General features: G+C 37.4%; 1 protein-coding gene across 5 annotated transcripts in view; it reads left to right on the top strand.

The window, feature by feature from the left end:
* Nucleotides 1–16248, top strand: part of NR1H4 (nuclear receptor subfamily 1 group H member 4) — a 63549-nt gene that overhangs the window by 9882 nt on the left and 37419 nt on the right. For 2 of the 5 annotated variants that reach the window (XM_039877993.1, XM_039877994.1), the window contains exons 2-3: nt 1277–1414; nt 2053–2188. In XM_039877993.1, the coding sequence (XP_039733927.1) occupies nt 2110–2188 (79 nt within the window). In that variant the 5' untranslated portion in view covers nt 1277–1414; nt 2053–2109. The other 3 variants (XM_039877991.1, XM_039877992.1, XM_039877995.1) reach the window with 2 other exon arrangements.

Genomic DNA, 16248 nt, shown 5'->3' with positions numbered 1-16248 from the left:
CTGTTCTGAAGTTTTTTTCTAGTACTTTTTGTGCCCACTGGGGAGAGCAGCACCCCAACCAGTGGTCATAGTTCCTCTGCTGGGTGCTTCACCACGGGTTATGGCAACACCTGGGCTGTTGCTGCAATTTCACAATTTCCCCAGAATGGCCCTGAGTCCTCTTGGGATCAAAGTTCTACTGTGATATGTGGCAGAGTTGTTTGAGGGTGAGGGTGGAGTTGAAATGAGCTCGCGTTCTCCTATTTTTTTTTGCACTCTGTTAAAAGGGTCTACCTTATATTTCACTGTTTCTAAGCCTCATTTTTATTTATAACCCAATCCCTTTCCACCTCAGATTGGCAGGGGGGCCTCTTGAATCTAGTACAAGTTGATCAAACAGTGTGCCCCACTGAGAATTACACATTCCACTAATGACTGAGGCTTTGCTCTGGGGAGAAAGTCATGACTCCTGGTTTCCTCTGACTTTAGAATGGTTTTTCTCCCAATACACCCCTTGGCTAACTAGACAGTAGATTTCAATAAGATCATGCCATGCCATTGGCTCACTAGATAGACCCAGATATGTCTGCATTCCCACTGTAGACACAGTTTGTATCCTTGCACAGGAGGTTCTCTCTCTCGATTCTCCAACCTCTCTGGTGTCTTCTCATCAATTCAGACGTGCCCTAGTATTGCCTGTCTTTAAAAACTGCCCTTGAAACCACATCCTCCCTCTGCTACTTTTCTATTTCAACTCTTTTTCACACCTGACCTCTCATTAGATCATCCTGATCTTTGCCTTCATTAACAGCTTTCACGGCAATATGTAGTTATCTGTGTATTTGTGTGATTATTTTTAATGTCTTTACTCTTCATTAATCTTCATAGATCATGGATGCTTTTTTTGTTTCATCATTTTATCTCCAAGGATCCAGCACAGAGCTTAGAGCAGAATAAGTCCTTAATAAATGGTTTTCGAAAGCATGAATAAATGAATGAATGCAGCAAACATTGTCTGCTGGACTATCTTACCAGCAGCCAAATGTATCTGCTACTTGCTTCTGCTTGAACTGGACCATTTCACTGAGTGACAGAGAAAGAAATAGTGACACAAATAGTAGAAAAGTTCAAATGAAATAAATATTAATCCAACAAAAACCCTTTATTCTCTTCTAAGTAGCAAATATAAAGTTACATATTTGTAAACAAAGTGATTTCTTTATGACACAGGATAAAATTTGAAAATCACCCTCAGAAAACAGTTTTCTATATTTGACCTTTCAAATTACTTCTTCAGGGAGGTATTGGAAGGAAGAAAGGAAGAAAGGAAGGAAAGAAAGAAGACCTAGAGATATAACTGAAAGTGGATACTGCTTCTCTTAGGTTCTTGGATTAATTCTGGACATCTCCTCAGGATGAAACTTCAGACATTTTGGTGAGATTTACCATTATTGTTCTTTTTATCCTAACTTCTTTTTATCCTAGATAAGGTAGATCATGAGAGTAAAAATACAAACCTCTGAAATTTCCTCTAAAAGGCAAAAATAAAGATCGCAGGGGAATACTTTCTGAATTTTTGATTTGCTGACACAATGCCTAATCAACTCAAGAAAATTCCAGCTGCAAGTGGTCTTAAATCACTTTAATGTCTTTGCAAAGACCTGTTCAACTTTAGAATAAAATTTAAGATACAAGATTATTGATTCATCCCATTTAAAATCAAGTCCTTTTTATTTGTTTATTTTTTCTACATGTAAAAGAAATAAAAACAACCAAAATGTCATGATGTCTTGCCCAAATCTCCCAAGTATTGAAATTTAAATGAAAACACGTAGTGTTTTCCTAGATAAATTAGAAAATATCTCCTCTGAAAGCACATATCCTGGATACTTGTAAGTCCAAATGAGGTGTAAAAATGATAAATAGATACGTACAGATATGTACAGAAAGGCTTTGGCAAAATGTTTACAAACGGAGCCATTTGCTGTTTTGTAAATTAGCTTGCTCTCTCCTACCCTCTCTCTCTCTTAACCATCTCCCCGCAAACTCTCTATTTACTTATTTGCCTTTCAGGGTTTTTTTTTGAAGACCACCACAACAAAAGTGCATTCTCAAATAAAGAAAGTTTGGATGGGATCAAAAATGAATCTTATTGAACACTCCCACCTACCTGCCACGGATGACTTTTCTCTTTCTGACAATTTATTTGGTAAGTCATTAAGTTCATTTAACTATACGTAAACTACAATTTGGAAACGTATGAGGAAAAAGCCTAATCGATGAGTGCAACAGAATTCAGAAAATGTTTTCGTTACAAGTACTCAATAAATATAATGAATGTTAGCTACTATGCAAGATTAAAGGTAGGTCGAACCTTGGATTCATTAAACCTAATGGTCTTTTTTTGTAGATGAAGACAGCAATCCTCAGTTTTGTGAGTTGTCCAAGGCCATGAGGCTAGATTATTGACAGAGCTGGGAGTAGAAGTAGATTCCTGCTCTAAGACTAATTCTAATTTTGTTATAGCACGTACTAAAGTAAGAAATCATGATTCTTATGGTTTAATAGGATGCCTATTAAAGGCTGAGGTTACTTAGGTTATAACTCTGCAGTAGGTTTTCTATCTACCAGGCTTCTGGTGCTGGGGAATATATGGCACACTATCAGGATTAGTCATTTAAACTGGACTGAGGACAAATTTCACTAAATTGTTTTCAGTAGATCTTTAACTAGATGATACCATAAAATGATATCTTGCTCTACTTTATGCATTCTGCTTTATGAAAAGACACTCATTATAAAGAGCTAAACTGGGAATATGAGCAAAGAGTCAGCAGGGGTAAATTTTGGGTGGGGCAGGGAAGCTTTATGCCGCTCTTAAAATAATTCTTTTCTGCATAGTAGCCATGCTGGAAGGCTTGGATGCTTCCAGTTTTTCACTCTACATTAACACATGGACAATGGTAGACTATGATAGTGAAAATGCTTGAAACTCCACAAAATTCAATGTTTGAAGGCATAATCCCCTATTTGGTTGCAGACATCCCTGGGGAGATAGTAATTAATAGCTTACAAGATTATCTACCTGTTATTAGCACTTTAGATCATTTCCAAAGAGAGGTCATTATTTGTGTTTCCTATTTACATGTCTACCTGCACCCATAAAGTATAGGAGCATTTAAGGGAAGTGATGATATTTTATTAATCCTAGTATACACTTGATAAAGAAGAATCAAATCATAAATAATAGAAGGGAAGGAGAAAAGAGGTTTAGGAAAACAGGAGATGATTATCAGTAACTCTCAGAGAAACCAAAGGCAGCAGTAATTATTTATGAAATACCAGTTCTCAGACATACTTGTTGCATCTTATTTCTTCCATTTGGCTTTTCTTCCTCCTGCGGATGCATTCAAAGCCAACGGGTTCTACCTCTGTGTCCAGCTACTTGACCATTTGCTTCTAGCCTACCCTTCTACAGGTCCTGAAAATAATCAGTGTATAGACATCTTTATAATTTTTGCCCTACCAATCAGAATGCACAGGATAATTAGGACTATAGGTACATATCATAGACTAAGGAAAATTCCACGTTAGATTATTTTTTCACATAAAAATGACTTTTTCTGCTCTGAAATTTTACTATTTTAATTTTAACATTCCATATTAAGATCTCCTTGCAAGCACATCAAGTTGAAGGTTGACCTCAGCAGCCATGAGGTGAAAAGATGTGAGTAGATAAACAATTGCGAATGTGCTGTCAAGTTAGAAGCATCTGAAAGTGATGGCTGAGGAAGCACTGTGACTCACACTTTCAGTGTCGCTTTTCCCTCATCTCTCCTTTGCTGGACCAAATTCTTATCCAGTTTCCTAACACTTCATTTAAGGTGTCTGAGAATATGTAGCACAAGATGAATAAGTTACAATGCATAGCTATTATTCCTAGCTGGAGCAGCTTCCTCAAATCTTCATCGGATCCCCTCTCCTGATAAACTAATCTGAACTCTCTGTGAGCCCTGGGAATCCTTTTCCCCATTAAATTCTAGAGCTAGGTCTAAGCATTTTTTTCACATTTCTTTCCTCCAGGGTCTCGGTCTCATTCCACTCGGCATACCCGAGTTAGAGGTATCTCAGAGTAGGACATCTGGGTTTCTTTCTTCCTCTTGTTCATTTTCTTTTGTGTTCTAATGACACTAATGAATTCTAAGAACCTCCCACTCTGAGTGCAGAGCACCAGGGAAAAGGCTGTGGCCCTTGGATGAGTAATCCACAGTGCCCAAATTACTATTCATGGATCTTGAGATATGCCAGAGATTCAGAAGTGTTAACTAGCTAGAGAGCTGGGCTCAATTAGCCAGAGTGGGACTCTTTTCTGATGGTCTAACTGTGTAATCAAAAACAGCAGTCATGTTGTCACAAGAAGGGCAAGTGAAGTCTATGGTACAGCATATGGATAGCTATCATTTCTTCCATCCAAACTATATGCTGGACATTGTAATAAAGCAGGGGTTAAGGTAGGCAAGCTCCTAGTGGAGGGTGGACTCACAGGAAACATGCAAATAAATAAATAGTGACAGGTAGTGGCAAGTGCTATAAAAACAGGGTAGTGTCATGGTAATTGGAAGAATGGAGCTGCTCTCTGACCAGTGTGGTCAGAGAAGGGCTCTGGGGAGTTAACGATGAGCTGAGATTGGAAGATGAGCCAAGGAGAACATTCTAGGCAGAGGAAATAGCAAGTGCAAAGGCCCAAAGTTTGGACTTGGAAGGGCCTTGTTCTTTCATTTTTGTTTAGGGCAATTGAAAGAGTCTAGAGAACTGACTCTGGAACCTGCATTTCCATCAACTAGCAAGTATAAAAGGAGATTGTTAGACTTGGACCTCTAGAACCCCTGTCCAGAACTTGAGTCCTCAAATTGCTACAGCTGTTGTGTCAAGAAGTGGTGACTTGGATTCAGGGGTACTCACCTGGCACATGGCATGACTTTTAAGGTGTCCCTGGGCATGCTTACTATAAAACCATCATGAAATTCCAACTTTAATACACTGAGAAGATAATGTGAAGATTATTCAACAAATACTAATGACCACTCACAAATGGGCACTGGAGACACTAATGGCCTATTGAGTGAAGCCTTTCAGCTTCTCCTAGAGTGGGTTGTGAACCTCTCATTTTCCGAAGACTTTGTTTATGATGAAGGGGAAACATCTCCACCCATATAAATGGTTATCTGAAAAGCAGAACCTGAAGCCAGGACTTGCGTGCAGGCAGTTTGCGTGAGAGGTATTCCCAGGGAGCAGAACAAAAGACTGGGGCAGGAAAGGAGGGAAAACCACCGTGAGATGAGTTAAGAGAGTCACTGCCACTAGGAGTAGCATTGAATTCCCCTGGGAGTAGCATTGAAAATTGTCTCTGGCAGGACCGGAGACTGGGACAGTTACTAACCAACCTCTGGCTCCTGTTGGCTGAGGGTCACCCCTGGGGGCATTATCTTCCCTGCACTTCTGGGCTGTGCTTTTGCCACTCCCAGTGGAATCAGGCCAAGTGTTCTCTGGTGGTATTGGCGAAGTTCTGGGCAGAAAGCAAAAGGACATGTGGTGTGTTCTTAAAATGACAGGCCGTCAACATGAGTAAGTCTGAGCTCATATATGATCATCTGCTTCGGTTACAGATGAAACAAATGGTATGCCAAAGGATGTGACACCAGAGGGGTCTGTCATGCAGGATAAATATGATTTCCCTGGACCTTAAATTGGTTAGAATACTCAAAGGAAGGCTACGATTTGGTGAGGGCAGGGCCAGATTTGCTCTACAGTTCTGTTTTCTTAGGCTGGTCTTTGCAGAAAAGAAAGAAGCTTGGACAGAATGGAATTGTAAAAATGGAGCTGGAGTCACCTCATGGGGTCCTTTAATTTATCCTGCTGCCATACACCCCTGACAAATTCAGATGTAAATCTAGCTCATCAGTAACTCAATCTACACACAAGACTCAGAATGGAAGGACATGGTGACCTAACAAAGATACGTCTCCTTTGGGAAATCCCGAAAGCCAGGAAACTTGGTCAAAGATTAATTTAGTGGATTAAGAAAGCTTTCTCTGATGGACGAAGAAGGCAGGATCTTGATGCAATTAACACATAATAAAAGGTAATCATGACAAAGTCCACAGCTTCTCATGGTTTGATATAGTGAATAAGGCAGGAAGTGACATGTTAATTAAAATCTATGTGTTCTTTAGCAGATTGTTAAGAATTCAAAAAATCATAGAATTTCAGGAAAATAAAAAAGCATTCTAATAGCATGAAATAAGCAAGAAAAGGTAGTCTTATGCTCCCTTACCTAATGCTCCTAATTCCATGAGTCCGGTTGCCTTAGCTCAGTAATACTGGGAGAAGTTCACTGAATGTGAGTGGAAATAAGCGATGAAATTGAAAGAAATAAAGTCTCAGAGGCAACTGAGACTCTCCGAACTTTAGTTTTCTCCCCCATATAATGGAAATAATAATGGCAATCACTTCACAGCTTTTTGGTAGATCTGAATGGCTGTGTGGAAAAGTGTTCTGTAAACTTGAAGGCATCATAAAATGGTATAATTAGCCCAGAGCTTTGATATATAGTTATTCTTATTTAAATTGCTGAAGTGATAAACATCATTCTACTCATTAAAGGAAGTTCTGTTTATCTTAACATTGTTGAGTGCGAAGAATTTCTAAGGAGCCAACAAAAACCAACAGTATGAAAATAAATTTCTGGGTGCCCTAAGGAACGAAGCACATGTTCTATCTCATTTCGGCATTACAGCATTGCTAACAACAGCTATTAAATCCACGTCTTCATATTATTTTTATTATTGTATCTAACAGCCTTTCTAAAGCCCCATTCTAAATGAGACCCAGCAAGTGGCAGGAGGCATATCCCATGTAATCCTATTCACTCATATTCTAGCTATTTTTTTATTACTTTATGCTTCTGTCAGCTCTTTATGCCTGTTTTCTCTGAGTAGCTTTATTTTTATTGGAGTCTGGTTCTTCCCTATGTCTTTCGCTTAAATTAGAATCTTTCTGGTGTTACAGAATCAGCCAGATGTTTTAAAATACAATTAAGGGTCTTGAGATGCAGTTTTGTAGAATATTTCTGACATTTCATTTCAGGCAGTTTTCCACCTCACTTGAGTTTAACTGAAGTGAATGTAGTTCTGAGCTAATGGGTGAATCAAAGCTGCAAGTTTCTGGGAGATACAAAGATACCACTGGCTTGGAAAAAATGGAACTTTGCTTTAGTGTAATTTAAATATTTTGCCACTACCGTTTCTCATCTATACCTCTCCCACAAATTTAAGCAGTCTATAAGATTCGTATTAATTCACATGGCTTTGATTTTTGCTCTCCCAAGAATCTCAGATTTGATACTCTTATTAGTGGAATTAAAAATGGGAGAAAGAAAAGAAATATCAAAAGGATCTTCCGCTATTATAGATTACTGCCTTTTTAAGATAGGGAATGCATAGTTTAGAAAAGGCATGCAATGAGACAAAAAAATGATAGACAAGTTGGCCAGCTGGTGGGCAAAGCCATGGCCGTCCAGGGCCTGGCTCTCAACCTTGTGGGCTAAGAAACAGATCTCAAGGCCACTCATAATAACCAACCTGAGAAAGGTTGACTATAAAAATCAGTTAAAAAATTTATTTATAATGATGGATAAAATTGTGATAATAATAACAGCTACCATTTCTTAAAAAAGCTTGCTTTCTACATGTCAAGCATCATGCTAAGTACATTTTAGATGTGTTAGCACAAAGACTTTCTGCATTCAATCCTGTCTCTGCCATTTACTGGTATGCGGTTTCAGGCAAATTCCTTAACTTTGTGCAAGTTACTTTCCTTATTTAATAAAATTCTCAGAAGGATGCCTGGTATATCATAAGTGCTCTATAACTATTTGCCATTAATAGTAATTTTCATAACACTCCTGTCAGGTAGATATCGTTACTATTTCTCTTTTACCAATGAGAAAATGGAAATTTTTCTGAAGGAATGAGAATTGAATGATTAGGGATCCAGGCTAAGAGATCCTGTTAAAAAAAAAGTCTTTCCAATGAGATTGTATCACACCAAGTCTGTTGGCCGTCTTGTCTAAAGGAGAGTTCTCCGAAAAGCACTGCTAACATTTGCTCTGGAAGTTCTCTTTTTTTATGGCTTCGAAAGTGATACCCCATTTGCCATGATTAGCATATCATTCACATTGCTCCAAAGTACCAGCTACAGCAGTCCTGTCCAATAGAACTTTCTGCGATGACAAAAGTGATTTAGATGTACTTTGTCCGATGCAGTAGCCACTATCCACATGTGGCTATTGAACACTTGAAATGTGACTAGTGTAACTGAGGAATTGATTCTGATTTTATTTAACTTAATTTAAATTTAAGTATCCATATATGGCTAGTGGGTGCTGTTTCAGACAGCACAGACCTGTGGGGAAATAATGTATTTTTAGAAAAAATAAAATAAATAACACGAGGCACTTGGTCATCATTGAGAGAGAAGCAAAGGGATCTAATCAGTCTTATAAGAACAATTTGTACGAATTTCACTCAGCAAAGAGAGTTTCTTAGATCAGGTAAATTATCCTGATCATTTCCTTTTTAGTATAGAAGTTTCTGAGGGCAACAGAGAGGCCCATTTGTTTGACTAGTGAAAAACTCAGCAGAGAATTCTTGAAACAGAAACCTCAGAGGTAGTTTGTCCTGGTTCCTATCCTTTGCATAGTTCTTCTACCTAAGATGCTCTCAAGGCAAGGACAGCTCCTGGGTTGTGTGGGAAGGAGAATGAGGACGGGATTGAGAACAGCTTTGCAAATGGCAGCCCTTGACTGAACAATCCAAACTGGAGCACACTCATGGATCATTACTCTTTTCTTCTTTCTTGGCAACTAGGGCAGGTGTGCTTTAGTTTTTCAGCCACGGGCTTTGAGTCAGAAGACCTTGGTTAAAGTCCTAGCTTTATCCTTTAATAACTGGGTGACTTTACACAAATCACTTAAGTTCACTCAGTTGCTTGTCTGAGTCTGTAAACTACGGTAGAAGATAGTGGGCATCATAAATGATACTGTCCTCAAAGGGTGCAAATAAGGACAAGATGAGATAATGCATGCGAAACCACTTTGTAAACTCATAAACGCTGTAGAAACATCTTAGCAATGATCGCATTATATAGACCGCATTCGCCTTTTAAAACTGCTTTCATATTCATTATGTCATTTTATCATCACGACAGGTCTATGAAGGAAGTAGGGCAGGAATTATCTATGTTTTACCATCTGTTGACATAGACAAGAGCCGCCTGCAGAAGCCGAGAGACTGGCCTGGGGTTATATAGCTCACCTGGTTACAATATGCACGAGCTCATCTTGGGACCTCCTGAGTTCTGTTTTAAAGTCCTCCCTTCCACAAAAATAACCAACAGTCACAAGCTTGATATCCACGAGTTATACTGCAGAAATGATTCCTACTCAATAAGCAAGCCACCCTACATGAGTCCAAAGTCAAATAATCATAACTTCAATATAATGATGATGGGTAGCCACCCACTGTGCCGACATTTTACAAATATTGCTTTATTTAATCTCCATAATAATTCTCTGAAGTTGTGTGATTATCAGCTCCATTTTATAGATGAGGAAATTGAGGGATAAAATGATTCCAGGATTTGTTCATGGTCTACGGAGCTAGAGAGTGCCAAGGGAGAATGGATGTACTAGTTTGGTGAGGCTGCTGTAATGGAGTACCACAGACTGGAATTGTTTCACCATACTGGAAGCCAGAAGTCCAAAGTCAAGGTATTGGCGGGGTTGGTTCCTCCTGAAGGCTATGAGCAAAGGACCTGTTCCTGGCCTTGGAGAGCCTTGGAGAACATTGGCTCGTAGACCATCTTTTCCCTGTGTCTCTTCCCACTGTCTCCTGTCTGTGTCCAAATTTCCCGTTTGTATAAGGACACCAAGGACACCAGCCATATGGGATTAGGAACCAACCTAGTGACCTCCTTTTGACTTGGCTATCTCTATAGAGACCCTGTCTCTGAATAATGTCACATGATGAGGTACTGGAGTTAGAATGTCAACATACTAATTTGGGAGGGGATGCAATTCCACCCATAATGCAATATAAACCCAGATCGATTGGCCTCACACTGTTAAGCATTATGATTTAACGCATCCTAAAGTCACAAAACTATACTATTCTACAGCTTTTTAATAAGAACAAATGTTGAGACCTAGAGCATGGTGCCTGAACCCATGAATCCACTTTTAGAGCCCCTGAACAGAAATCGACCCTCTAAAAGTTCTTAAAGTGGAAAGTGCTCCCCCAAAATGTTTATCTAAGAAACTAGTTTCCAGCTTACTAGGCAATTTGGCATCGAGGACTTTTCTCATAAACATTTACAAATATTCTGCCCCGTAATGAAGTTAATCAGTAAGCCACACAACCTCTGGCCTCTGTCACTCCTTACCTAGTCTCATTTTCAGTTGCTGTGAATAAGCTAAGAATGGTAATGCAGTTTCAGGAGTTAGAAAATCCAGTTCAAAATAGTCTTTGCCACGGCTGCACATCACCAGGATTCATCACGGAGATGATGAGCGTGAAGCCTGCCAAAGGTAGGATACTGTGTGCAGGTACTCTTGGTCGAGCTTTTGCAACTAGACTGAGGAAATGTGGGGGACTTTTGTTTGAGATGATAGTAACAGATCTGTAGCAAAGATGGCTCAGTCAGAACCAGAAGGCTGGGATGAGAAGTAGGGGTAGGATGATTTTTAGGGTTCTAAATAGCTGAGTATCTCATTGAGATTAAATTTAAGTATGTTTTCCCTAAAATTCTTCATTGGATATTATGTAAAATTAGCACTATTCTTTCAAGTGAATTACTAGGCAGTTCTAACATTAAGGCCTGTGGATACTTGAAATGACATTCTAAAGTATATTATTTAGTGCAGTGTTTTAAAAATGGCAAGTCTCAGATCCCAGTGGGTCTTTCAATCTGTTTTGTGGCTTGTGACCAGTATTAAAAACTGGAATAGAATAGGAAAATAGAATAGAAATAAAGTAGAATAGAAACATCAGCGTACACCTCAAGAAGTAAAGATAAGTGTTATTTTACAGAAATTTTGTTTCAATCACTTATACATATGTATAAACGTGTACAGGGGTCATGATGCAAGATGTATTTCAAACTGTGTGTTGTGGTAAGAAAAATAAAGAGAGATTGAGAAACACTTATTTTCTGAACTAGGTTCATAGCAGATTTCTTCTAATAGTCTGTGGAAAATCAGGCGAGTAAAGAATTCAGCTTTAGGCCTCAGCTATTCGTTGTCTCTGGAATAAAATATAGATTATAATTAAAGCGCATATTATAATTAAAACATACATTATAATTAAGACAGTATGATATATTGCCTGTTTTATTATTTTTCTCAAAACAGTATGTTACCTTTTAAATTTTCAGTTAAAGAAAAACTCTAATCATTTTTACAATAATTATAATTTTGAATATACTTTTGATCACAGATTTGGCAGCATACTTCTTTGTTTAAATGTGGGGTTTAAAAGTGACTGACAATGTATTTAGAAATGGAAATTCTTTAGAAGGCTAGGGAAGCAAATTTTCCATCATTTCAACTTAATATTTATTAAACATTTACACTGTGTCAGGCTTTGGATAAGATGCCAGGAGTGAAAAATTAGAATAGAATAGAATAGAATAGAATAGAATAGAATAGAATAGAATAGAATAGAATAGAATAGAATAGAATAAAATAGAACAGAACAGAACAGAATTCTCTAAAAAGTTCACAGACTAACCACAACAGTAGCAAAAATATATTGAATATTTGTTTATACTGTGTCAGGCACTATGCAGTTTATATTTAGTCTTAGTTTGTCTTTACTATAACCTCTCACTATATTATATTATTCCAGTTTTATAGAGGAAGGAACAGAAGCTTAAAGAAGTTCAATGTCCTTCTCAAGTTTATACATCTAGCAAGTTGTGGGTGAATTGAATCCATATTTGTCCATGAAGTAGGTCCCTTGTAACCAGTATGTCATTCTGCTTCAAGTTTAGCATAGAAGATAAGCCTATAAACAAACAAAAATGATTGTAATGTGTAGTAGAGGTATGTATAGAGGGTAGGAGAGATGAGTTCTACCTAGGGGAGATGGAACAGACCTTACAGAGGAAGTGGTCAGCTGACAAGTTGAGGAGAGCCATGAATATCACAAAGGCCTGGCACTGGGAACAGCAAACAATTTCACAAATGAAGCTGTATCATCTAGTCAAGAAACCATTAGGAAATAAAGGAAGGCAGAGAAGGCAATTTTTTCATTCATGAAACATTTCAACAAGCATTCATAAAATATTTACCATGGTCAGTATTGTGCCAAGGTTGAAAAACTGTATAAAACCAGGACCTTTATCAGGCTCATTAGAAACTGCAAGATCATGGGAAAGTGCCATTGTTATTATGTGAACCTGATTCCTTCGTTTGGATACAAAGTGGTTCTGATCACAAACTGTACTGTTTAATATGGTATTCATTAGCCAAATGTAACTATTTAAATTTTTAATTATTTAAATAAATAAAATAAAAAATTCATTTTTTTATTATCACTAGTCATGTTTCAAATGCTCAATATTCCATATTAGTGGCTAATATGTTGGTAGGGATAGAACACTTCCATCATCTCTGAAAGTTTCCTTAGATGGTACACCTTTCGAGAAACTGTTAAATGCTAGAGACTCTCTACCCAGAAGAATTTTACTTTCCTGTGCAGAGGATCTCAGACTCCCCTGGAATCTAATCCAGTATTCTCATTTAAAAACTCTTCCCTAAACTCTCATAGAGGATTTTCTGTCATAAAAGAATCCAAATTTTTCCACTCCTTGATAGACTGATTCCAAAAAAGCACTCACAAATTCAAATATATATACATATATAATACACACATGTATGCATAGATGTATATATGCAAATATATTTCTCTTTAAATTATATCAAAGTAGAAATAAATTTTCCTTTTCAGAAAGTATACTTTACAATCGACCTACTTCTGCCCTCTCTACATCTTATGCTCTATTAAAAAATTCTGTATTTGTTTACTTGGTTTTATCTCAGCCTTTGACATCCCTTTCCCCACAAACTAACGCCGCCCCCCCCCACCAAACACACACACACACACACACACACACACAATACACACATCACACACACACACACACACACGAGAAAGGCTGTGGCTTTTCTATCTGTTTTATTCACTATTTTATCCTCAAAGCCTAGCACAGTGTCTAGCAAAGAGTAAGTGTTTAATATATATAAGTGAAAACATATCCTATCATTTATATCATCAAAACAGACTGGTAGGTATTAATAATTACTAATTAACTATCAACTAACTGTCATTAGAATAAGGATATTGCTAGATTCTTCAGGAAACAGACATATCTTTTTATGGCCCTCAACTTCTCAAAACCTTTTTTCAATGACCGTATTTTATACTCAGAACTACCTTATGAGGTAGCAAGAGTGGGTGTTAATAATCCCATTTTACAGAAGAAATTGAAACAGAAAAATATTAGGCAGTCATTCAAGATTTCACAGTCAGTTCATGGTGGAAATTGTTCTAGTCTTGCCATTTTGGAATATGTCGGCCATTCTGGTTTAGGGGTTGTAAGTTTCCTGTATACTTATTGCCTCTGTAGAGATTTGGTGGGGACACTGTAAAATACTAGATGTGGATATGCTTTTGAAATAGAAGTGTTATTTTTTAATATTGTATACTGACCTCATATTCTTACCATGCTTTGTTATTTTCATATAATAGAATTGATGTCTTTGTGAAAGTTTTCCATTTTCACAAAGATGATTCCAGAGAGTGATATGATATTGATACCATGATCTGACTTGGGACTCCATTATATCTGTCAATTACTAAAAGATTTGTTTTGTTGAAATAATGCTCAGAGACCTTGGAATTGTCATGTAAAGAGAAAAATATTATACATTTCTTTGGATTCTACAGAATCCAGATTGTCATTAATAGACTGACCTCAGGCAAGTTGTTTAGCCTTATTGGACATGTAGGTGGAGAGGAACTGGGGCTGAGGGTGGAGATGAGTTGTTGAGTGGGGCAAGATGGGTTGGAAGATAAAATCTAGGTATAAGGGCAAGTGACACTAATGTTTTTAATACTTTTTAGTTATTTTCAGTCCTATTCACTCCAGAGATTTTAGTCATAGTTATGAAATAGATCAGGATTTTGCTTATACCCTTTTTTTTCCTGTAATAATTCCACATTTTTATATTCTCACATTTTGTGGTCACTAGACAAAACTTCTGCCAGATATTCTGATTCAGTCCTGGTTTTATATGGATAAGGCAAGCATGAAAGAGAGGAAATTGATATTTGCACAGATATTATATACTTTGTATTCTGTCTATCATTTCCTGGGTCATTGTGGAAAGCATTCTCTTCAACAAACATTAAATATGCATATACTCCACTTTGCCATTATCACAAAGCCCTAAATTCTAATGTTCATAGACTATTAGTCATATACTTATGGACATTTTCAATATAAAGAACTATGAGATCAACTAGCATGAAGTCTTCTCTTTACAAATGAGCAAAGGTTGACCCAGAATGGGTAGGTAAGTACTGATTAACTAGATTCAGAACCAGGATGCCCAGGGGCTTAGAGTCAGGGAAAATTTCCCAAGATAAACTATACTTCAAGAGAAATTTAGAGTTAAGTGGATCTTAGTGAGAAGAGCTGTCGGAGAAGTCGGCCATGTTGAGGAAAATTCTGGGCTCAAGAAATAGCGTATGGAGGAAAGTCCTATGTCTGGCAGCAGCAAGGCACATTCAAGGAACAGACAAGTCAGAACAGACAAGCTGGAAAAGAAAGAAAGGAAGGAAGAAAGGGAGAGAGGGAGGGAAGGAGGGAGGAAGAAAGGGAGGAAGGGTAGGGTCATGCAGAGCCTTGCAGATCTAGTTATATCTGCAAGTGGAGGCATTGAAGGGACTAAGGATCTCAACTACAGAGAGAGGAAGAGAAAGGCTTTACTATTTTAAAGCCTTTGCTATATGATGCTTCAAAGCATCACACATCTGAAATGATCCCAGAGAGGAACATTTCAGCACGTGGGCTTTGAAGTCAGACTCCCCAAAGTTCAAATTTTAGCTACTTAGGTTGTTAGGATTAAAGCTGCCTAACTTCTATGTGCCTCGGGCTACTCATTTGTAAGTGGGGATAATAATGTTACTTAACTCCTAGGATTTTGTGGGACAGAAGTGAGGATATACAAATGTCTGGCACTAAGAAGAACTCCAGTAAAGAGTTCTTTATTATAGTTTTCTATCAATAATAGTAATATAGTATCAGTCATCTTTTGAGCACTAAAAAGAGCATTTTATGTGTTTAGATTTATAGATCCACAACCACAAATTGACAAATTTCAAAACTCTGAAAACAAAGCATCTTTTTAAAAGTTTGGCACAAGTTTCTTGGTGGCAAAACCTGACCCGAATGAACGTGAGGATATTTATGGCCTTTAGTTATTCCTCTTAGTGTGAATATTTATACATTACATTGTAGAAAATATTGCTGTTGGGTTCTGGATTCTGTCCCAGATGATACTGGGAGAAATAGTATGGTTTTCTATTCTAAAATCCAAACAACTCTACATTTCAAAACACAAGTGATCCCAAGGTGAGGATGAGATGAGGATCAGATGAGGATCTGTGGATCTGTATTATTTCTTTTGATCCTCATCCCAAGCTTGCTGCTGTAAAAACTGGGGTTATCAGTATTTTAATTTGCTCAAAGTTTCATTGTTTGTAAGAGGTGGGGTTGGGATTTTAGTAGAGGATTGCCTGACTCTGCTTTGAAGAATCAGACATATTTGTATACTTCCATATATCTTATTTATGTCTATGAACTTTTTTGGGTGTTTTGTATAATTTAAAAACTGCTATTTTCTAAAGAGCCATAATTTATGTTTCTAGGAAATAGAATCATTTTCACAACCTGATAGTTTTCTATTACCTAGAGGTTTTATCTATGAAGGGCTCATTTCATAATAATAGTAGGAATAATTATTATTATTACTATTTTGATGGCAGCTATAATTTATCTAGCATTTTATGTGTGTACACATTTAGCAAAGTGTTTGCATTTTGCATCCATTATCTCATTAATTCCTTACAACAACCTAATGAAGTA

Source organism: Pteropus medius, unplaced genomic scaffold (assembly GCF_902729225.1).
Source record: "Pteropus medius unplaced genomic scaffold, Ma_sr-lr_union100, whole genome shotgun sequence".
NCBI lineage: Eukaryota > Metazoa > Chordata > Mammalia > Chiroptera > Pteropodidae > Pteropus > Pteropus medius.
The sequence above is the reverse complement of the archived record's forward strand: the minus strand, read 5'-3'. Positions and strand labels throughout refer to the sequence as shown.